This window comes from Ctenocephalides felis, unplaced genomic scaffold (assembly GCF_003426905.1).
Source record: "Ctenocephalides felis isolate EL2017-DRISC unplaced genomic scaffold, ASM342690v1 CF-g0.4_SCAFFOLD_00845, whole genome shotgun sequence".
NCBI lineage: Eukaryota > Metazoa > Arthropoda > Insecta > Siphonaptera > Pulicidae > Ctenocephalides > Ctenocephalides felis.
Window position 1 is genome coordinate 19,884,222 of NW_020536999.1, and position 24,011 is coordinate 19,908,232.

Below are 24,011 nucleotides of genomic sequence, written 5' to 3' on the forward strand. Positions count from 1 at the left end.
TCAATTATCATCTTCACACTTCGGTATATCAAAAATCTCAGCAAAAAGCGGTGGCAATCTTAAATTTGTCCAGTTTCCCCTAAACCAATCCAGATGCGAATTATGTCTCGATCCAAGAACTCTTAATTCTGGTAATTTGGCCTCTAAAATTGGCAAGAGAGGACTCAGTTCTCCTGGTCTGGTCCTGGATATCTGCACTCTTAGTGCTTCAGTGAGACGTTCCCGTACCCTTGTGACTGATTTGTGGACGCTAATTCCGGCCCTGTCTGGGGCGATCAGAACTAACGATGAGAAAAGTCCTAGTTCAGTCTCACTTAGACCCAGGGCATTCAGAGAATTCGTAAAACGAAGCAGGGCCGTGACAAACTCGTTCTGGAAATATAATAACTAAATAAAATGTAATAAAGAAATAAATAGATAATGATAGAAAATGTAGTTTGAAAATTCATAAAAAAATTATAAAATATATTCGCCCAACGTGGGGCTCGAACCCACGACCCTGAGATTAAGAGTCTCATGCTCTACCGACTGAGCTAGCCGGGCTTGGTGAAAACAGACCTCTAGACATTAGAGTATACTCATAAGATTAAATTATCCTTGCTATCCTTAGAAATTCGTTTCGTAGGCCTATAATATTTTATTGTTCAATTAGACCCTGAACCTTGAAATTATGCAAAGTATCATTAAAATCGTCAAAAAAGATTTTCAACAAAATCTAAGGGGGCGTTCATTAATCACGAGTCGTTTTTAAGGAGAAAAGAGGGGTTCGACAAAAAATCACAAAATATCATGTGGGAAGAAAGGGGTATAGTAAGATATCACGTGTATTTATTTCTTACCTGAATTTAAAAAAAATCCAAATGTTTTCAAAATAAATCAAAAATTTTACCATTTTTACTCGTAACTAAAAATATGCGTGATGTTTGGTAGGGAGAGCGAGGGAGGAGGTAATTTTAAATATCACCACGTATCACCAAGTGGGAGAAAGGATCCAAAAATTGTTAAAAATCAATCACGTGATTAATGGACGCCCCCGAATCAGGACGATTCATAACTAATCAGTTTTTGAATTTAGCAAAAACGATGGCGAAAAATTTTGCTAATGTGATAAGTATCGGCCAATTGTCGAGTAAATTAACGCAATTACTTATAAAGTTTCATCATAAGACTTTTAAATTTTTGAATTCGATGCAACCGAATTTGAGAAAATACTAAGGTGAATTTTTAGCGGCAAACGATTTAGGAACGACTTGAAGCTCAAAAAAAGTTGGAAAATCGGTTAAAACAAATTTCTCTTTTGGAGAGTTAAAGTATTATTACAACGACTTATTGATTGAAACCAACATGGTTTAGTTATTATTAATAATTATTTCGAAATATTTATAAATAAAATCAGAAAATTAGTAAATATTTTTGTATTTATGTGAATTAACTTACTACATGAGGTTGGTTATAAGGTCCTGTGGCGCAACGGATAACGCGTCTGACTACGGATCAGAAGATTCCAGGTTCGAATCCTGGCAGGATCGCAAATATTTTGCCAATTAATATATAAATATATATAATACAATTTCATATAAATTATATGATTGTTTAAAATAATCCTAATAAAATTAACTTTCATTTTTTATCAAAATCAAATTCAAATGAGCAATATTAGTTTCATTGGACGTTTTCTTGCTTTAATAAAATTATCATCATAAAAGTATATTTTTGAATTTAATATAATTTAACAAAATCGTGCTCATATATTTTTTAGCCGTAAACAAACTAGTTGTACTAACATTAATAGTATCAACAAAAATACCGAACGAAACTTTGTGAACTGATTAAATTCGCATTATCATTTTAAATGCATACATGAGGTCAAATAATTCTGATACTCTTGATTTTGCAACGATTGCAATATTTGTCGTAGAAGTATATATTTGAATAAAATCTCTATTTTAACAAACGTCAAAAAAAAAAACTACTCATATTCTCAAACACTGATGCATTTTTTAAATTAAACTCCTTGTCGTAAGGCCTTAATATTACAGTAAGTTCTATAAGACCATGATATACATCGCCAAAAAAAGTACCATAAAATCGGCTTAAATTTTTTTCAACAGTTAATTACAAGAAAACGACTCGTTATATTTTCACCTAAAACTGATCAGTATCATTTCAAACTAATATCTTTCGAATAGTTTTTGATTTTTAAAATCGATTCGGTAGTATGAGCTTAAATGTGGTCGAAAAGTTTAACACTTTTCCCAAATTACAAAAAAACGGCTCGACCGATCGTTGCACAAAACTGAGCAACGATAATCCTCATTGAGATACATCAAATGATCGCAAAATCTTTTTATATAAGATAAATCTAATAAATATTATGCACTTACATCATAAATAATTTCTAACTGTTGCCTCGTGAAATATGTTCCATCATCAAACATCAATGCAGAATCTGAAGTCGTTCTTGAAACGTGAGACAACCACACCTAGAAAGTTAGAAAATGTAATTAATAAAACCTTTAACATACTATTCAAAGTTAAATACGTATTTCTTTTTATTAAACAAGAATAAATTTTCAATCTGGGTTTTGAATCAGAGTATTTATATTTTAATTCTAGTTGCTGAACTTTTAACCCACCTCAAAAAATCCAAGTTTGATAAGTATCAGCTGATCGTCCTGCATGAGATCACAAAACCCAGGGACTCTTTTGGCAAATTCCACTACTCTCTGCACAGCTGGCGTCATCCTGGATGCAAATTGCTGCCATAACCATACACGCTGATGAAGTAAAATTGCTTCTGAACTAGTTGGTGCAGTCTGGGTAAAAGATAAAATATTAAAATAAACTAGAAAATTTACAGTTTAGCTTAATTGATTATTTAAATATTAAAAGCTTTAAATTACCTCACATTCTTCCGAAATTGTACTGGCTTGACCAACAGGCCTTTGACCAGGGTCCGAATCGTTTCTTCAGTGTAACTACAATGGGTCCTGTGAGCTTGACCCACGCAAGCTATAATATCGTAAGGGGATGGTTCGGAGGTACAACTTAGCAGAACTTCTGTTTCTTGTATCTGTAATACAGAAAAGTTTAGAAATTTAAAAACAAAATGGGTAAATAAATCGCAAAAAAAATAAATTTAAAAATAATTATTTTCTGTAATTTCTAGTAAACCGTCAAGCTAATTCCAGTGAGAAATTGAAAATGTGACTTTATTTGTTCAAAACAAATATTTAACCTAAATGTTAAATTGATACTCTGTATGTGTGTCACGTGGTTATGAAATTTATTAATATTCTCCTTAGTTAACTCAGGTTGTTGGGTTATAATTTAACCATTGTAGCTGTGGACTGTATTAAACACTGATTTGTTTGTATACACATAAGTTTGGTGCAGTTCCTATTACCATCACTGATTTGTTACTAAGATATAAGTGAAGAAGATATATTTATTTTCATTATTTATTATACATGTTGTTTTGCGGACTTTACTTAGAAGTGAACAATTAGTTCCTATCTAACCCTCCGCTACTCCTTCTACCACGGGTAGCAACCATCCCGTAAAAAAGCTCAATGCCATGAAGATTGTCACCTTCATGGCTAAATAATAAAAGTAAAACTATACTTACAGTACTTCAAAATTTTCTGATTACTAACCTGTGTTTTTGGTCATCGGAGGCGAAGTCAAAGATCTCGGGGGCGTCAAACTTGGGGGTGCAACTACTATGGAGCCCCTACTCGTCTCATCGACAATTTGTTGGCAAACATCTCTCGAACGCTTAGGAACGCGTCCGTACCTAACAGCTGTAAAATAGAAAAAATATAAATTAATTAAATACATTTATTACTTTGTTTTGAAACATTCACGAATAATCAGCGTAAACCAAACATGATAATTCAACAAATTGCCAGTTGTTTTGAAATATGTAGAAACAAAAAGCTAGTATCGTATGCGTATGAATATCGAAGAACTCCTAATTAAGAACTAACTAAATTACTAATTAACTAACCCATTACTCTAGCAATAAATCAAATACATTCAATATTAAATAGTAAACTGTTATGTGGCAAGCATTAACTTATCTCACTTAAATGAAAAACAAATTATATACATTTTCCAATTAGATAGAAATAAATTAATGTTCAACCATTTCTTTACAAATAACTTGTTTGTAAATGTTGATGTACTTAAAACACACTTGAGTCATTGATACATTGTGGTAATAACTTTAGATTGAATTGGATATTATTAATTATATTGCATGGTGGTTTTGTTTTTGAATTTTTTTTTACTTATTCGAGTAAAAAGTATAAATAGTACACCACCAGAAATAAAAGATTAAGCTAAGGTACTCTGAAATAAAATTCGATCCTGCCAGGATTCGAACCTGGAATCTTCTGATCCGTAGTCAGACGCGTTATCCGTTGCGCCACAGGACCACATGAAGACAAGATTACTTTCACAAGCACAGATTTATAAAGGTATGTCTTATAGCTATGGTTCCCAAACTATTTGTTCTGAATTACTCGTTCCTTTTTTAAAAAAAATGTTTGCAACCTTTTCTATGTTTCAAAGAATCTAGTTTCAGAAATACTCAACTAAATGCTTTCGGACCCTCAAACGTAACCCTAGATTATTATGTTCAATTAGACCCTGAATCTTATAAATATGCAAAGTATCATTAAAATCGTCAAAAGAAATTTTCAACAAAATCTAATCAAGACGATATCTAACTAATCAGTTTTGAATTTTCAAAATCGATATAGAAAATTTAGAAAACGATGGCGAAAAATTTTGCTAATATGATAAGTCGGCTAATAATCAAGTAAATCTAATTAACGCAATTTCTTATGAAGTTTTATCACAAGAATTGTAAAGCTTCCAAATTTTTGAAATCGATGCAACCGAATTCGAAAAATTCACACACACACGAATTTATAAAGGTATGTGTTTTAGTTGATGTTCACAACTTATTTGTACTGCATTTCATCGCATTTTTTTAAATGTTTGCAATGTCTATCATTTTTCTAACAATCTAGTTTCAGAAATACTCACTGATACTATAATTTAATTAACTACTAAACAAAAATATTTATTAATTTTATATAAACATTCTTGCGATTTGCGATTCGCTTGCATTGCTATAAATATTTCAATTAAATTAATAAAATTAAAGCTTTCTTTACCTAGCTAGCTTTTCTTTCAATTAAATTTCTAATATAAACAATTATTTATATATTGATGTGTTTGTTTTATTAAAAATAACGAAGGACAGAAAAGATTATAATCAAGCCATGTAAAATTGCACTATATTATAACATTTTAAAACTTTTTTTTCATCTAAATATTTAAAAAATATATATTTACAACAAGGCTCCGGCGAGATTCGAACTCGCGATCTCCTGTTTACTAGACAGGCGCTTTAACCAACTAAGCCACGGCGCCACATAGAAACCGCTCACAAACGCAAGTCACGTTCTATTTGCATTTAAAATTTATTCGAATTTACAGAATTAATTATATGAAATATATTATTTGATTAATGATGTTTTATCGAACACAAATTAAAGTAAATAAATCGACATTTACATGATACATAATGTATGATCAGCTGGAGTGATTGTGGAGAAAATCGGATCAGATGGAGATTTATACATATCCCATATGGTCTAGTGGCTAGGATACCTGGCTTTCACCCAGGAGGCTCGGGTTCGATTCCCGGTATGGGAAATATTTTAGTATTTGAGGAAATAATTTAATGCACTAGCTTTGATTTGAAGTTTTTACTGTGAACGAGATTTGTTTACAAACAAAATCTACATTAGTTATAAAACATGATGAAAAGAAAATTTTAGTAACTAAGTAATTTTACATAACTACAACATTAAGGGGCCGATTCTGCCGTAAAATAGACCACTGTTATGGCAAGGCTATGTTACGTAAAACTTTTCATATAAAATTTATACTAGCGTGAATAATATTGTAAGAGTATGTATATGATATTTCACATATTATAAAATTCGTATGAAATAAATTTACCCGACGGATCCAAAGAGGATTGACAAGAATGTAAGTGTGACAGGAGAATTTATTGGGGACCTTTCGGACCCTCCAAAAATTGCCATAGCCCACGGTATTTCACGTGGTCTCGGCGGGGTATTGGTAAAAGTTTTCAACTAGCAATAATCGCACCTCGGATGAACCTCATTGGTTACGATATCGCCACTGCGCAAAGCTAACGAACAGGTAAGGGCAGGTTTATTATATCCTAAGACCGACAGTACAACGCAGCGCGTATTACGGACCCTACGACCCTAACACGCAAATGCTTACCGCCATCTTACCGCCTTATTCCAAATTGAACAAAAATAATAAAGTGGAATCAATAATCTGGTCAACTTTATATACAAAGATTAGTATCTAGTAGTAGATACATATATAACAAATCTGATTTGCTCGTTAAAACATAAACTCCTACTTCAAAGTGATATACGAGTATCTTTAAAACAGCTGAGGAGAAAAGTATTGATACATTTTTTGTAGATTATTATGCTTTACAATCCTGTCTTATGTTAGGCAATTTTGCGATGAAACTGACTGAAAATCGCAAAAAAAAATCTTATTTTTGACTTTTGACCTTGTGCCAATCTTTTAGTTCGCACCGGAACGATGAGGACTTTTGAGATTACTTTTATAATTGTACTTCAAACAATTTTACGAAGTCACAGCCCATTATAAATTATTGTAACCTTCACCCTAATTTTAGGTTTAAATTGACCGGGCTAAATAACTCTTGGGGAAGTTAGGGATTAGTTAGTATTAGACTCTGATAATAAACAAATGCAAACATCTTATTCAGATTATGAATAGAGAAGTATGGTTGATATAATAATTTATCATAAGATTAACAATCTAAATATAATAAAAAAATACTTACAATCTCTGCTCATCCCGACTTGCAAGCACTTTTTAAAACGGCAATATTGGCAACGATTTCTATTTAATCGAATCACAAGACACTTGCCGTCTCTTAAGCAACGATATTCTATTTGTTTTTGAATGCTCCTACGAAAAAATCCCTGAAATTAAAAAAATATATAATTAATTAATCACATTATAACACAGCTTTATAAATGCTAATGATGATTTCGGATAAACAGTAAGGATGGTTACAAATCCGTATGAGGCGACTGGTGATTGGTAACACAACACTTTATATGTTAGCCAAAAACTTTAATGTTATCTTATATAAAAATTGTTTGAGTATCTCTTTAATGTATGAACTGCATAACATCAGTACAAAGCAATAGGAAACAACTTCAATATTAATTGGTAAAATAGTATCAAGATATCAATGCTCCAAAAGTTAAAAGTAAATTAAAAATTAATTGATACTAACCTTACAACCTTCGCAACTCGTTACACCGTAATGATAACCTGAGGCCTTATCTCCGCAAACTTTACAAGGTACAAATGATTTTGTTGGTCCCACGCAATTTCCTCCTGTTTCTGCAGATGAAAATTGTTCTGGAAAGTTAAGAATAGTACATAGAATGCAGATATTTTTAATCTTGCAGAGAATTTGCAATTATTTTTTTTATGACGTTATAAATTTATCCAACTGGAACTATCTGAAGCAAGAGCGACAACAATTGCTAAAATATAAAAAGTATTACACGAGTACTATAACAGCAATTATTTTATTTGCTTTTAATAAAGAATACTTTTGCAAAAATATGAAAAAAAATTCAAAAATTATAGTTTTATATTTGATTAAATTTTTAATTGTGCAGCTGAATTAGAAATAAGAAAAATATCAATGTGAATAGATTATTAATTACTGAATAACAAAAATAATACTAAATACAAAATATTTAACGTGAATATTAATCAAAATTTGGATGTTGTTAAAATAGTACTTTAATTAATATATGCATTTATAATATATATTCTGTCATGCTGAGGTAATTAATGCCCCTTATTCATTGCACGATTAAAGTCAGTACTATGTTGTGGCCCTTTTCTTAAAATACCTTATATAAAGCAGAAAACACCAATTATAATAAAATTATTTTTGCTAGTTTTATCAAAACCAGCGGTCGGGAAACTTTTCCAATCATTGCCTCAAAATATTTTTGTGTAAGTTAATATTACCCCATAGTAAAGAAAATAAAACAAAATCGTTTCATTTTAGCATCTAAGGATAATTTTAAAAAGAAAACATTAACTAAAAATTTAATTTAAACATTTATTCAATTGAGTAACTTAACTAACCAATACTTCTAACGGGCATATAAAACAACAAATTAAAAATATACTTTTTACACACAAAAATTTCATTTTTACCAGAATTGATTTACCCTGTTCCCCAACCGCTGATCTATACCAAACCAAAAAACTAGGATTCTCAAATTTAACTGAAAATTTTTACTTACAAACAATAACTATAAATTTCCTTGTAAAATGTGCAGTTTTGTACAACCATAAAGATTCTATTTTATAAATTCAAAATTAAATGCTAAGTATTATACCCAGTGTCGGTCCTGGAATCCTTAGCGCCCACAAGCAACCTTTTTTCTAGACCCCCCCCCTCCCTCAAAGTTCATCAGATGCGAAACATTTGCAACAAAAACAAAAGTTACAATTCAGTTTTTCGGAATAAACATCCCATTTTCTAAGCACAGGCTCCGCATTTTTTCATTTTCCCGATTATAATTTGTTTAAACTTAATCAGCTTGCAATTTTTCCATCAATAATGCCTAATAATTAATTTAATCTCTCGCAGGTTTGCGCTTATAGAATTGAACAATAGATAATTTCCTTTTCGATTTCCCGGTAACTTCAAACAAAGAAAAAATTGAATAATTAAGCAATAAACAGAGCTGTTAATTACTAATTTGCAGAGTTATTAATCGGCTAGTTGTTTCTACAATATCACATTGCAAAATAAATATGCTTTTTGTGCCTTCGTTTTCCTAGTTAAACTAGACTGTTTATCATAATTCATTAAGTGTTCTAGATTTTATATAAATAATAAAAAATATAATTAATATATTATAAATTTAATTTTCAAAAGTCGTTTTGGCACCCCCTAAGGCTTGCGCTCTCATTTTTTGCATGCATCGCATGCAAGGCAGAACCGGCCCTGATTATACCCATACTGATAATATATTATGAGTGAGTAATATGATACTATATTATGAGTATAGGTCAAAATATATTATGAAAAATTAGTCTTTCGGACTAACTACTTTCGGATCCTATAAAATTGCCATACACAGTTAAACACAAAAAGAAGTGGTAATCTTTTTTTTGAAAGTATTCTTATTCTTTTTATCGCACATTTATATATCAAATTAAAAATATAATTTAGTGATAAATAGTGATAAACAGTAAATATGTAAGAGTAGGATCATGAGAAAGTTGATTCACGGCATATTATATTTCATGTACGGATATGAAATGAAAAAATCATTCGACGAAGATAATGAATGATGTGCCAACAAATTCACACGCAATATGAATTTGCAAAACTTTGAACTAAATAAGACTAAAGAATTCATTGGGGTCCTTTCGGACCCTCCAAAAATTGCCATAGCCCACGGTATTTCACGTGGTCTCGGCGGGGTATTGGTAAAAGTTTTCAACTAGCAATAATCGCACCTCGGATGAACCTCATTGGTTACGATATCGCCACTGCGCAAAGCTGAAGAATCCGACAGGATGAAGGAATTATATCCTTACATGGGCAGGATAGCACAGCGAGTGTTAAGGACCCTTAAGGTCGCGATCGAAAGTTGATGGCGCCAATGCGCCATCTATGCAATTTAAATAAACACTTTCTTATTTGAATTATTTGCAATTTTATAAGTTTTAACGATATTACACAATAAATTAGATTTCAAGTAATAAAATTAATGTGTTATATGAAGTAAGAGATATTTTATCCTAAGCAAAAACGTAAAATGGTTTATGATACTTGTTACTCTAATAATTATACATATACGTAATAACAAATGTAACTCAAGCTAATTTACATCACACGACGGAAAATAAACTTAAATCGATTTCACGACTTATTATATAAAAAGAAAATTGAAAATTAATGATAAATTGTTTTGACTCATATTAGGGAAGTACTAAATCTTTTTTGAATGCAACCATTTTTTTGACTGAAGACTTCATGTACTACAAAGAAAATAAATTTCTGGTCCACCCATTGTCTATAAGGAATGTCTATAAATTTACTATTAATATATTGTTACTTGTTGGAGTGCATGATTGTTAAAATAGCTAAAATTAACGACCCATGTTGCATATTTCGTGTTAATGTTGCATGCCTCAAGGAATTTTCAACCGAGTTATTTTCTTTACCGGTTTAAATGGAAAATTACAGAACCGGCATCAGCCGTATCATACTTCCTAGTAACAATAAATCATTCTTAAAAGTGTTTGAGAAAACATATTGGCGTGTTTTTATTTATAATCCCGATGATAAATTATTTGTAAAGTGCAAATAAAAAAAATTAATTTACAAATTAAAAAAAAATTCTCATGTAAGCTGGCAAATAAATTTATTAAGTTAATATGTACTCATAAAAGAGGACATATAATGATTTATTTTATAGAATTAGAAAGCAACTTCTATATTTCTCATACGCGTTTCTTAACAAAATTAGATACTCAAAGCTCGTTAATGGTCTGTGGATTAAAATGATTCATCTTACCATAACTATGTAATCAATAGTTAAACTTATAAGAAAACTAGTTATTAATTTCTTGTACTTCCTAGACTATGTCTGATTATACAAGTGTCTAAGAGCATATCAAATGTACATTGAAATTATGATATACTGCAAATTGCTTTCGCTATTGCACGTTATCAGTAAGAAGATTACTTAATTTGCATTTAATATTTGCAAATGTTAATGTATAATCAGCTGGAATGATTGCGGAGAAAATTTGAATAGATTGAGCGTTTATACATGTCCCATATGGTCTAGTGGCTAGGATACCTGGCTTTCACCCAGGAGGCTCGGGTTCGATTCCCGGTATGGGAATTATTTTGAATATTAAGAAAAATGACGAATTTATATTAAAGACGTGAAAAAATATTATCCATGGAAAGAGTGAAAAGGCATCTCCAAAGTCCCATATGGTCTAGTGGCTAGGATACCTGGCTTTCACCCAGAAGGCTCGGGTTCGATTCCCGGTATGGGAAATATTTTAAATATTAAATAGACTAGCATGGATTATTAACTAATTAGCTCATTTCTTTAATTTTACGAATTTCCCAGTGTTGTCATGTTAATTTTTCGTTATAAAATAGTGTATACTAATTATTTTAGCCTAATTAATAGTAGCTTAGCTTATTATCCTAGCCTAAATTATAGAAAAAATATTACACTAATACAAACCAAATTTATTTCCATTGGCTAAAGCTTCACTAATACTTTGAATTCTATGTTCAAAAATTTACAACGCAATGTGATCTACATAAAACTAAAGAATAAAATAAGGATTCTTACGAACTCTCGAAAATTTACCAAAGTTCAGGGTATTTTACTCAAACTGTAATAACTATAATGATTGAAACCACATTGCAACATAGATAACAACATAGTCTAAATTATAGAGAAATTTTTAATTCATAGCTAAAACAAACCAAATTTATTGCCTTTGACTTAAGCTTCATGAATACTTTGAATTCCATGTTGATAATTCTAGCTACAATACTACGTGAGCTATATAAAACTAAATAATAGAATAATAAATTTTATAAGGATTCTTACAAACCCTCGAAAATTTGCCATAGGCAAGGGCATTTCGCTCAAACTGTTTTAATTATAACGATTGCAACATAGAAATAATGAAAGTTAATTGACAATAGTTAAAATGTTAACAAAATTAAAAATATTTTTAATGACTTAATAAAAAAAAATCTTGCATAAAACTACACTAAAAATTCAAATTCATGGTGTACTAATTAAAATAAAGAAATGTAAAACACATATTTCGACATTACTGTATTGTTAATATTGTTTGCAATGTAAGTTATAAAAATAATAAGGTCCAAATTCAAAAGCTTTTATAAAGATATACATACTTTTATTATTATATTGCTTAGAAGTGTCGTGCGAGCAATAATTTGTCAAAATACTCATTATAAAATTCGCTATCGATATCTCTTGTCATTTTATCTATATTAATGCAAAAATATTTTTTTTAAGTTTTGCATTGTTCAACCGTTGAATTAACTTATTAACTGGAATAAATTTTTGGGAAGGCAGATCCAGCGGTTATGGACTCTTAATAAAAATAAGTTAAAAAAATGTCATTTGGCCGTCAAAAATGTTCATTGGACATATGTACATCAAATTATCAGATATTTTAATAATGTGTACACATTTTGTGTAATTTTTTTTTGGGTTCCGTACCAAGAGTTTTAATTACAGTACGGAAAATTCCAGCAATTTGCCTTAAGGCACGATGCCATGCGCCCCACTAGTTTCTAATCATATTCCCATATATTTGTTATATGTTTTTTTTTTTTTTTTTGACAGACAAAAAGTATTTATTACAATAGTTGATCATACATTTGCATTGTTAGTTATCACATATTTTTCTACCCATGGGTATTTTATATTACATAATTGATCTAAATATATACAGTGAATATTGTGAACACAGTGAGACAGATTGTGTGGCAAAAAAGAGGAAAGAAACTTTTTCTCCCAAATTTTTCTACCCATATTTTTCTACCCATGTTATATGGTTTTTATCCATATGTTGTTTATCCCTGATATTATACAGTACTGGGCGGTTAGGTGTTCTGCGGTGAAGCGTACTAAAACAATCAGGAAGCAAAATGCAAGGAAAAGAAAACGCACGAATCTGAATAAATTGCTGGCATCGAACAGACCAAGACAGAAACGGTTGAAATTTATAACACTCGACTGCTGAGGAAAGTCGTCATACGAGAGCGAGATGGTTAAGATTTCTGATGCACATGGTATACGGTTTGTGGTATGAAAACATTTGAAACATATGTAAAATAGATAATTTCGACGAAGTTAGAATGAAGGACCTTATCTCATATTTCAGAATGATATAAACTGCATTGCAAAGTTAACATTATTTATTTCAAGTATATTAGTGAGTTTTAAAATTTTAGCCAGGATTAAATTTAAAATTCAAATGGATATTTCGATATCAAAAAAAATTTTTTTTGAAAATTATTTGAAATTTTGAAACAAAAAAAAATATTTTGCCCTCTTCAAAAACTAATCGCTTCTTTACTATGTCAACACAAGCAAAGTATTTTTGAATCATTCGAACGGATGCTCCGCTCCCACAATAACCGGTTTCCCATAGTCTACACCTTTTCTTCGTATCTCCGAAACGGCTGGTCCTGCAGGTATCAATAGGAATCATTCAAATCGGTTGATCCGTACGCCCGAAATCACATATTAGACACAAATGATATTCCATACAAATATTATTTTTTTTCTAAGGTATGCCAAAATGTTAAGAACCTCTGAAACGTGAAGATATGAAAAATTGTCATTTTCGATTTTTGGACGATTACTGACAGACAGACAGACAAAAGTTACAAGACAGATAATTGGTATACATTTTACATTATTTTTCAAACACATTCATCTCACCGTAGGTATTTTGTTTGACCTGCTCGTATATGAGCAGGGCCTATCTCAGAACAAAATCCTCGTTCAGAAGGGCTACTTAGGGGCCCATTTGTAGTCGCAAATTTGGCGCTAGTGAGCCGATGAAAAAGTATTATCAAATATTACAATATAATGAATATTAATCAAATCAAATATTATTAAATATACAAAATGTTTGTATTCATGTACAATAAAAAGAAAGATGAACATTTTCCATTTTCAAAAGGTACAAATTTCTCTATTAAAAGGAAATTATTTATTATGTTAGCTCCCCTTAAAGAAAGTAGAATTACATATACAATATACTGTTCATTTAACAACTATGAGTCGATCAGGATACAGTTCGGCGTGGCATGTTTGCCATACCACACTATGTCCTTAGTAAATTGGCCAAGACCTGCGATGTTGTTATGTATTAGGGTGATTCTCACATTTAGGGTAAAAATTCCCAGCGAGCTTCTTTATGTGGTCGAGTATTGTCGGTACGTCAGTCTGCTCATGTATGCATTTTGTAGAGTAGTAATGTCTAGTCAGTAGGTCCTTTATTTTGGACGATTATTATTACTTACCCTACGGAAAGTTAATAAAATGTAACAAAAGCCTTCTCCAAGTAACACAAGTTTTAGGAATAATTAAAAAATGTACAAAAATAGACATGTTTAAATTATTTTTTCAATTTAAATCCAAAAACAATAAAAACATAAACATTGTATATTTTAGCCGTAGGTATTGCGTGGTTTCAACATATCTGTTAATGTTATTTCTTTTATGTACGATACTAACTAACAAAAAGCTGGAGCTAGTATTAGCAATAGAGCTCCATGTTATTATAAGGAATAATATGTACGAATGATTGGGGTCCTTTCGGACCCTCCAAAAATTGCCATAGCCCACGGTATTTCACGTGGTCTCGGCGGGGTATTGGTAAAAGTTTTCAACTAGCAATAATCGCACCTCGGATGAACCTCATTGGTTACGATATTGCCACTGCGCAAAGCTGAAGAATCCGACAGGATTAAGGAATTATATCCTTACATGGGCAGGATAACACAGCGAGTGTTAAGGACCCTTAAGGTCGTGTTTGAAAGTTGATGGATTGGCGCCAATGCGCCATCTATGCAATTTAAATTAACACTTTCTTATTTGTATTATTGGCAATTTCATAAGCTCTAACGATAATATACAATAAATTGAATTTCAAGTAATAAAATTAATGTGTTATATAAAATAAGAGATATTTTATCCTAAGCAAAAACGTAAAATGGTTTATGATACTTGTTACTAATAATTATGCATATACGCAATAACAAATGTAACTCAAGCTAATTTACATCACATGACGGAAAATAAACTTAAATCAATTTCACGACTTTGAACGCTAATAACTTATTATATTAAAAAGAAAATTGAAAATTAATGATAAATTGTTTTACTCATATTAGAGAATTACTGAATCTTTATTGAATGCAACTATTTTTTTCGGCTGGAGACTTCATGTAGTACAAAAAAAAAATCTGGTCCACCCATTGTCTATAAGGAATGTCTCTAAATTTACTACATAGTATATTGTTACTTGTTGCAACGTGCTTCGTGCTTGACATATCTGTTAAAGTTATTTCATTTACGTACGATGTACGATCTAACATAGAGTTAGAAAGATTGTTCTACTACCAATTGCTCCAATTTACTGGAAATATTATGTAAGAATTATTGGGGTCCTTTCGGACCCTCCAAAAATTGCCATAGCCCACGGTATTTCACGTGGTCTCGGCGGGGTATTGGTAAAAGTTTTCAACTAGCAATAATCGCACCTCGGATGAACCTCATTGGTTACGATATCGCCACTGCGCAAAGCTAACGAGTAGAGTAAACCGTGTTTCTTATATACTCGCATGGCAGTACAACGCGGCGTGCGCTTCGATCTTCTTCATTCCGAAACGAAATATGCGAATACTTGCCTGTTGTATTCGTTTCTCAAACAATATAAATAACGAAATATAATTGAAATACTAGTAATTTTTATAAATTCACAATTAGGTAATAATCTGTGTATAGCTAGTAATTAAATAATAATTTATATTAACTAGTAATTAGTTCACATTGGAAAATAATGCATTACTAATCATTGTTTTATTGAAGATTGTTGAATGATATATTTTTATTTTATAATTGTTAGTTATGTTTTGGTGTTTTAATATAAATTAAAATTTTATGAAATAATATTTATTACTGTTGATTACTGTAATAAATAAAAAAATATAAAACAATGTTATAACTTTTGTGTTTTGTTCTACCATGCCAAATTTTATCTTCATCCTCATCAACCCATAACCAAAATTGGTTGTTGTTATTAAAATATGATTTCACATTTATTAAAGATTTGTCTCTATGATTAAATTTTTAAGACAGCTATTGTTTAATTATTCTTTTTCTAAATTTTGTCGTGTGATTTTTTTGAGAAAGTATTAAACCTTTATTTTTTAGCATAATTAATAATTATGCACATCGCATATGTTTATTTATAATATTTGTTTTGATTTTATCATATATGTAGGACAAAATACCCTAGGTCTCTATCTTTACAAAACGTAATGTTAAAAGCTTAAATAAACGAGTATAAATAATGGTTAAATGTATGTATAATACTTACAATTAATAAAATATATATGATATCTGTTTAACTCTGGTAACTGTTTTGTATGGTATGAATTACTGAATGCTGACATACATCAATAGTCAAAACGCATAAAACAGAATTGTCAATATTAACTCTTTTTTTTAATTTGATTGCAATATTCATATATCAAATATATTTCTACGTCGAAAATCCAATCAAAACTACCTATTAATCATTAATACAAAACAAGTTAAAACAAAAAATTCCTGAATAATAAAAATATTATTTCAGAAGTTTTTAAAATTACTAAGGTTAGAAAGCCTCAAGACTGGTTATATAAATTTTTACTTATGCTCTAATAACTATCATACTCTAATTTTTATTCTGAATCAATAATGAGAAAATATAAAAAAAACATTATTATGCACTCCTAAAAATTTTAAATAGATAAAAACATCAAAATACAAAAAAAATATAACGTTATCAATAATATAAAATTGTAGTCTTCGAATAAAATTTTAAAAACAAATGTGAAAATTTATAAAAATTACAAGAATCCTTTTTTATCTCACCACAAATAGTATATATATATATTTCACTTATAACTGCGTTTTCGAAACCTGGCTATTTTCGCAAGTTTAGGAAGTAAATCGAAATCCTCGTCTAGTCCATAGTAATAGTATATATTCTAACAGTAACTTTCTTAAGAGTTCATCTAACTCTCTTAGTTACGGTGTATTCTATATAAAATCACTAAACCAGCTAGAGATGTTAGGTGAACGACCTATACCAAGCGATATTCACTTATACCACATCCCGAGAATCGGGGAGATAAACCTTGTGAAAGTAAAATTAAAAATTGAATTAATAGTTATATTATTTGTAGATTGCTATTTAAAAGAGCCAGAACAAATGAAATTCATGTGTGCCTGAAAATATCAAATATTTTATGACAAACACGCCATGTCAAACTATATACTGATCCATAGATGTAATAAGAACTCTTTTAATTTCGCTAAAAACTGATATCTTTGTTGAATAGAAAGAAAAAAAAAGCTACTGCTGGACTCTAAACCCAAAAGACTGAAAAAGAAGCAACCAGTGGATCTCTTTAAGAGACTAGTGATCCTTAATGGTAAAAAGTAAAATACTACATGAGTTATGTAAGAATGAGTATTTCTATGAGAATACTACATAGAACAACAATATGTTCTGATTGCTGTTAAACAATGTTAAAAAAAGAATTGAAAAAAAAAATTGAAATATCCAATATTTACTGTGTGATTTAGGAATTTCAAATCAATAGGAACTGTTCCTAATTACTGCATAATTTGATAAAAATATAAGTTTTGCTTTAAAACCGTGTAAAACGTTCTCGAGACATCACAAGTAGAAAATAGTAGTTGCACATACATATGTTCTCGAGACTTGTGTACAAACTTTGAATCCATTTGATTTACTTACCAAATTAATATATAAAAATTGAACTCAAAATTTCACTGGTTATAATTGTATTTTATGAAACATAGAGTAGTTGAGAGAAAAATGTAAGAAACCGTCAAGATCTTGTAAAATATAGACAAGGTAAAACTCTAATGTTAGTAAAGTAAAATGCCCACAAATTGAATTTTCCAAATAACATGGGAGTAAAACTGTAAGTAATAAATTCTAAAAAAAACTTTCATTTCTTATTTTTGCTATTAAACAGGACATGAAACAGGTTTTCTTCAAATATTAAATAAACAGCGTCAAAATACCATATCAAATACACCAAGAAATTTTTACCAAAATTCATAAAACAAATTGCATTAAAAATAATAAAATATAATTCAGCAATTATAAAATATTTTTTTCATATTTTTATTAAAATGTGTAGATACATATATAACACACGAATTGTATCAATACAATGCGATTGTTCATACCTGTATCATATATATTTGAAATATTTAATTATTTCATATTTTATTAGAAATAATATTATGACAACAGAAAAGTTATAAGCCCCTGATAAGTACAATTCTTACTACACTATTTCTTGCCAGTTCGCGAGTTTCCTTATAAATTAGAATTCTGACGTGCAAAACTACTTTAATTTTGTATTAGCAATCTTAAAAATTTCTCACTATACTATGCATAGTGATTATTTTGAATGAAGATATATCAATATAATTTTAAACAATACTTTTAAAAAAAAATGAAAGTAGTTTATATATTGTATGACTAATGTGGTAATTATAAGTGCAATTTAAAGTGGAAATTATCTTCAATACTTTTTATAAAAAAATAATTTAGAAGTTTGCCCAAGTATTACAGATGATAATAATAATTTGATAATTGTGTAAACACAAAAATAAAAAATCTGTTCACACACACGCACACACACACATACTTTTTCCTGGTCTCATTCGATTCAGAATGGCTTGAAACGCCGAGAAAACATAAAATTAGCGAATCGGATTTCGGGAAGTTAATAAAGTATTCGCGGTCTTATAATTTTTATCCATTTATATTTGGAACGTCTCATATATATGATGCTTGGCAATATCATATTACTATTTCAATATTGAAATTGCACTACATATAATATATAAAATTTCAGTTGTTCTCGAATTTCAATAACAATAATGTGATAAACTTTGAATGACTTGGGATCGCTTCCCAATATATTAACAAACCATCACATTCATTTACATTTGATAATAAGAAAATTCGATTAGAATTAATGTGCAAATTGAAGAAAGTTTAAGAAGTTTAAGCACGATCTGAGATGTCATCATTCGCACAGTTACGGGTTATTTTACTATGTTTACAGTTATAAATTATGTTAAAATAGGAATTTGAACATTTACGAGTTTAGATTACGAACTGGTTTACATCCGAGAATCGTAAAATAAACATCAAAAACGAAGATTATCATATTAGAAAAGATTTAGTGGAGATTAAATCACTTGTAATTGTTTTGAGATGCGCTTAATAAGCGATTTACATTCGAAAAATGTAGAAATTTAATTTTTGTGGCATTTAAAGTAGATTCATGTTCTTATAATATTTTTTTAAGTTTATAGATATCGAAATCTAATAAACTGGTCTCTGCCAATAAAACAAACAATATATAATTACTCTGGCGTCTGAATGTCTGAATGGAAAAGTCAGACATGAGGTATGCGATAACTGTAAATTACACAATTATACATACACTCAATTAATTAATATTGATTAAAACTTAGTTAATTAATTGTTAATAATTAGATAAAAGTCTAAATGATGATTGATTGATCTATCGATCGTTTTTTCTTTAGCATCGAGAAGTTTTTCATAAAATTCAAATAAACTTTTCTTTTGACTTAACATTTTACTTTACGAGTCGACAATTTTATATGGAAATACAAATATTGAAAAATATGAATAGATAATTTTTTGGTACTATCAGCTGGTTGATTAAAACATGGTTATTAATTCTATTAATTAGAGTAAAATCCTATACAAATGATACTACTGGACTCTAGTTTGTTTTTTAAAAGTTCTTGACATTTTTAAACGATCAGACAAAAATATATGAGACACAATTTATTAAATAAATATTGTGTTAACAACTTTTATAATATTCTTCCACATTGAATTGTTTATTAGAAATTGTAGAGAAATAGAGTTAAGTAGAATTAAAAAAATATTGAATTTGAATAAAATTAGAAGTAAAAAAAGAAAACAAGATTAAAATTCAAGAAAAAAAAAGAAGAAAGAAAAATCAGTAGAAGAACATTAGGATAGAATAGGATATAAATAAAAATAGAAAGTATAGAATATATATGCAAGATAGTGTGAACATATAAAAGATGATAGAGAATATAAAGAAAAAAATGTTGTAGGTGGCTAATGCTCTAAGTAAAATATTTCTTCAGAATAGAAACGACAATTTATTTGATAGTTACTGAATATTGCAATGAACACAAAGCTTTTTAGAATAAAATGAGTAGCACTGAAACATGTGAAAAATGCAACAAAGAAGAAAATGCTTTAACTCTGTTGTGGTAAAAAATATTTGGAATTGGATGAAAAAAATTTAAAATCCAAAAAATGGGTGTAACTGCAGATGATGATAAGCTTATCAAAACAGATATACAAAATAAATCAAAAAAAATTATTATGTAATTTTAAAAATTATGTGAATTTGGCTGCTATCTGGAATTAGGTTTTAAGGAAATAACACATTGAGAGGAATTTAAGAGAAATAAGAAGAATAGTTTATAAAAATCCTTATGTACAAAATATTGTAAAATAGATGTAAAATTTGATTTATTTAAAATAAAAAAAAGTAAGCGAGGCCAATAAAATTTAAAAATATATATATATACATATATATATATATATATATATAATATATTATATAATATTATTCCACGAAAATAATTTAGCAAAATCAAAATGAAAACAATAACTATAGATCGGTATTTATGTATGCATGTGCTCATTTAATTGATTTAGTGAAATATTTTATAGAAACTAGTTAAAACCCATTTAATTTATAATTTCTACTGTTTTTTTTTATAGTTTTGCTAAAAATCGGTAAAAACTGTGTAAGCAAAAATGTAAGTTAGTATATTTGGTAATGAATAGTTAACTAACAATAAATAACTATTGGAGTTGCAAAATTTTAAAATTATATTATTTCATAGAAGATCGTCAATTGAATATAATAACAAATTTTTATTTCATCTGGATTAATATCTACAAATTTAATTTATCATACCTCACATAAATATTTGTAATTATAAAACCTGCTGGTATTTTTCAGACAAAATTTAAAACATTTTTAAAATAATTGTATTTTGTCTTTAAATGACTTATAAATATACAATTTACTTTTCACTTTTTCAGTTTGCAATGCACCATGTTTATTTTATTTACTTCAATAAGATCTATTATAAAATCCAATATGTCTTGACAAAGTAGGTGAAAGTAAACTTCGCTTAAGTTAAGTAATACTAACGAATGATTTCTAATATAAATATATATATATATATATATAGATATTTTATAATTCCTAGACAATCATAAGTGTACATGTACAGATATCAGCTTTGTAAAAGGCGTTATGCAACTCTTAAAATTATATAATGCATGCAAGGCTTGATATTCTATGCCAGGGAAAGTCAACTTGCAAAAATTTGCATTTGAATTTTAATAAATTCGATTTTATCTGCATCAAGTAGAACACTAGACCTAAAAAATAATTCTCTCCATCGAGTGAACACAAAGAAAATATTTTTTCTTTTACTCTAACTTTTTTCCCTCTTTTATGTAACAGTAGCTTATAAGATTTAATTGTATCTTGGTTGCTATTATGAGGAAATAAAAAAAATCTGTATCAAGACTTGAATAAAATTGTTATTAGAATTTAAAAAATTATATATGTTTCTAATTTATTGACTTATTTGAGTATATTCGATAATTACCACATAATGAGTGTTTTATCTTGATCTTATGTTGAAAGGTAGAGATAAAATGATAAAAAATGATAATGTTCAATGATCATAAATTTTGAAAGTTGACCAGTGAGTAGTCTACAAAACAATCTCTACATTTTAAAGTAAAATAATTTTTTTTTCGAAAGAATTATAATCTAACTACATAGTCATAAAATTGATAATAAAATAATGATAATGTTCAATAATCATAAATTTTGAAAGTTGACCAGTAAGTAGTCTACAAAACAATCTCTACATTTTAAAGTAAAATAATTTTTTTTCGAAAGAATTACGAATAATCTAACTACATAGTCAAAAAATTGCACCATTAAAGAATATTTTTAATGCAACAATTTGGTGTATTTTGGTAGCATTTTGGACTTTTGCCTGTAAAAACGCAATTTTATTTATATTTATTAAACATATGTGAAAAATTTGAAAGTTAAAAATGTTGTCAACCCGTGTAAAATTATATAAACATTGCTGCACATTGCAATCACGATGAGTAATGCCTGGATGAAAAGCGAGGAAAATTTGAAAATAACATATGATTCATATTTGCATTAAAGTAAAAATAGTAAATTTGAGCAAATCCTAAAAAAAAATAATACCATTATGTATAAAATTTATGCCTGAAGTAATTGATATTTTATCAAATATTTACAAAATGTACCTAATGAAAATTATAATACTGGATTAGTGTTTTTTTCTTAACTCTTTGGTGTAAAAGTTTGGCGGTAAAATGCAAATAAATAAAGTTAGTATTATACTGTAGTACCCCGACATACGAGTTTAATTCGTTCCGTAATGCTCGTATGTCGCATCTCTCGTATCTCGAAGCGCATTTTTTATAAAAATACAATGTGTACATAGTACATAAATATGGTGATACATCATGTCATCCTCACAATTTACAATAATTTCACATTTTATTTCGAGTCACATGGCCCTTCCTTTGAACCCATGTTTACAAAAGTGCATAATATTTTGTAAAAGTACAAAAACCAAAAAAAAAACGCGAACTCAACATATATAACCATACAATCACTTGTATAGTTAAATTTTAAATGTTAAAATAAACCTTGATATATTCACCTGGGAAAAATTAGAAATTAAAATTTCTAAATATAAAATGATTTACTATCATAAAACAGACAAAATATTTCAATGGTAAAAAAAAATCATTGCTACATCTGAGAAAATTTTTCATATTTTCATTATGCTGTTAATATTTTTCTAAAAAAACTCTTACTAGCTCGAAGCTCGTATCTCGAAATTTTGTGACGAATCTCTCTTTTGGCGGCTCGTATCTCTAAACACTCTTAAGTCGGGTCACTCGTAAGTCGAGGTACCACTGTATAATAAAATAGCGTAACCATTTAAGATATAATCTTCGTCGTTGGCTTTAAGCTCATGAGTGCTCTAGAGTAGATCTATTACTATTGGCAAATTTTGACGTGATATTCTCAACACAAAAAACTGTTGAAACAAATGATATTATTAGAATGAGCATTCCAATATACCGCTATATTCTTGCAAGTAGTCGGACTGTTGTAAACTATTATAAAACATTTTGAGTCGAGATAAATGTGAACGAACTTTAAATCATATGCAGGAGTTTCGAAGCGTTCTCCTTTGAATGTATTATGCACACTGATTTGTTGTTCGACTGTGTGAAAAATTCATAATGTTGAATTTGATTTATTGACTGCCATTTGCCTTTGCTTGATGTGACAAATTGTATGAAATTACCAAAAAAAGGTAGAGGTGTACGTCTTCATACATCCGGATGAATTGATGAGTTGATGTATAAAATTAAATAACTGTTAAAGGTATCAAAATTTAGCAAAATACATAACTTATCCATAAGCAAATTTTAGTTTTCAGTGAGTTTTGAATTTCTATCTAACCTTGTTTAATGCAAGTCTGCTGGACGACGACTCCCTGTTGACCATTCACCCCAGAATTCCCTCCAGCATTCAAAACCTGCCCCGAACCAGAACTCGTCACCACCCCTGTTATAGGCAGCCCCTGAGGAGAACTTGGTGCCAAAGAATCTACGGAACCAGGATCACTGAACCCTTGGCCAGTGTTCGAATTCTCATCCGGATTATCGAAAAAATCCAAATTGAATTCTGATCCTGCGTCAAAAGATACTTCCGGATTCAAATCAGGAGATTCCGACGATGTCAAAACTGTCTCCCTGTGCAGACTCTCTGGTTCAATTTTGAACACGTCCAT

The 24,011-nt window shown here is 29.3% G+C and overlaps 1 protein-coding gene and 10 non-coding genes across 11 annotated transcripts; 3 read left to right on the forward strand and 8 right to left on the reverse strand.

Moving 5' to 3' along the window:
• On the reverse strand, positions 1–24,011 carry LOC113380215 (ecdysone-induced protein 78C-like). The gene is made up of 9 exons (XM_026619604.1): positions 23,681–24,011; positions 7,400–7,527; positions 6,938–7,079; positions 3,657–3,803; positions 3,407–3,411; positions 2,909–3,073; positions 2,637–2,816; positions 2,385–2,483; positions 1–372 (listed from the first exon to the last, which is right to left on the reverse strand). The coding sequence occupies exons 1-9, from the start codon at positions 24,009–24,011 to the stop codon at positions 1–3; spliced, it is 1,569 nt and encodes a 522-aa protein (XP_026475389.1).
• Positions 471–543, reverse strand: Trnak-cuu. The gene has a single exon. It is a non-coding gene; the product is annotated as a tRNA-Lys (tRNA).
• Trnar-acg lies at positions 1,457–1,529 on the forward strand. Its single transcript has one exon. It is a non-coding gene; the product is annotated as a tRNA-Arg (tRNA).
• Trnar-acg lies at positions 4,367–4,439 on the reverse strand. The gene has a single exon. It is a non-coding gene; the product is annotated as a tRNA-Arg (tRNA).
• Positions 5,372–5,445, reverse strand: Trnat-agu. Its single transcript has one exon. It is a non-coding gene; the product is annotated as a tRNA-Thr (tRNA).
• Positions 5,659–5,730, forward strand: Trnae-uuc. Its single transcript has one exon. It is a non-coding gene; the product is annotated as a tRNA-Glu (tRNA).
• Positions 6,097–6,237, reverse strand: LOC113364510. The gene has a single exon (XR_003366199.1). It is a non-coding gene; the product is annotated as a U4 spliceosomal RNA (small nuclear RNA).
• LOC113364499 lies at positions 9,568–9,708 on the reverse strand. Its single transcript, XR_003366188.1, has one exon. It is a non-coding gene; the product is annotated as a U4 spliceosomal RNA (small nuclear RNA).
• On the forward strand, positions 10,989–11,060 carry Trnae-uuc. The gene has a single exon. It is a non-coding gene; the product is annotated as a tRNA-Glu (tRNA).
• LOC113364491 lies at positions 14,544–14,684 on the reverse strand. The gene has a single exon (XR_003366181.1). It is a non-coding gene; the product is annotated as a U4 spliceosomal RNA (small nuclear RNA).
• LOC113364500 lies at positions 15,401–15,541 on the reverse strand. The gene has a single exon (XR_003366189.1). It is a non-coding gene; the product is annotated as a U4 spliceosomal RNA (small nuclear RNA).

Bases quoted from the DNA above. Each gene is read 5' to 3' on its own strand.
- LOC113380215 (XM_026619604.1), bottom strand. From the start codon at position 24,011: ATGGACGTGTTCAAAATTGAACCAGAGAGTCTGCACAGGGAGACAGTT. The intron at 7,528-23,680 runs GTTAGATAGAAA...TTAACTTTCCAG, and splicing joins GCAGACTTGCATTAAACAAG to AACAATTTTCATCTGCAGAA. The intron at 2,484-2,636 runs GTGGGTTAAAAG...CTAACTTTCTAG, and splicing joins TCAAACTTGGATTTTTTGAG to GTGTGGTTGTCTCACGTTTC.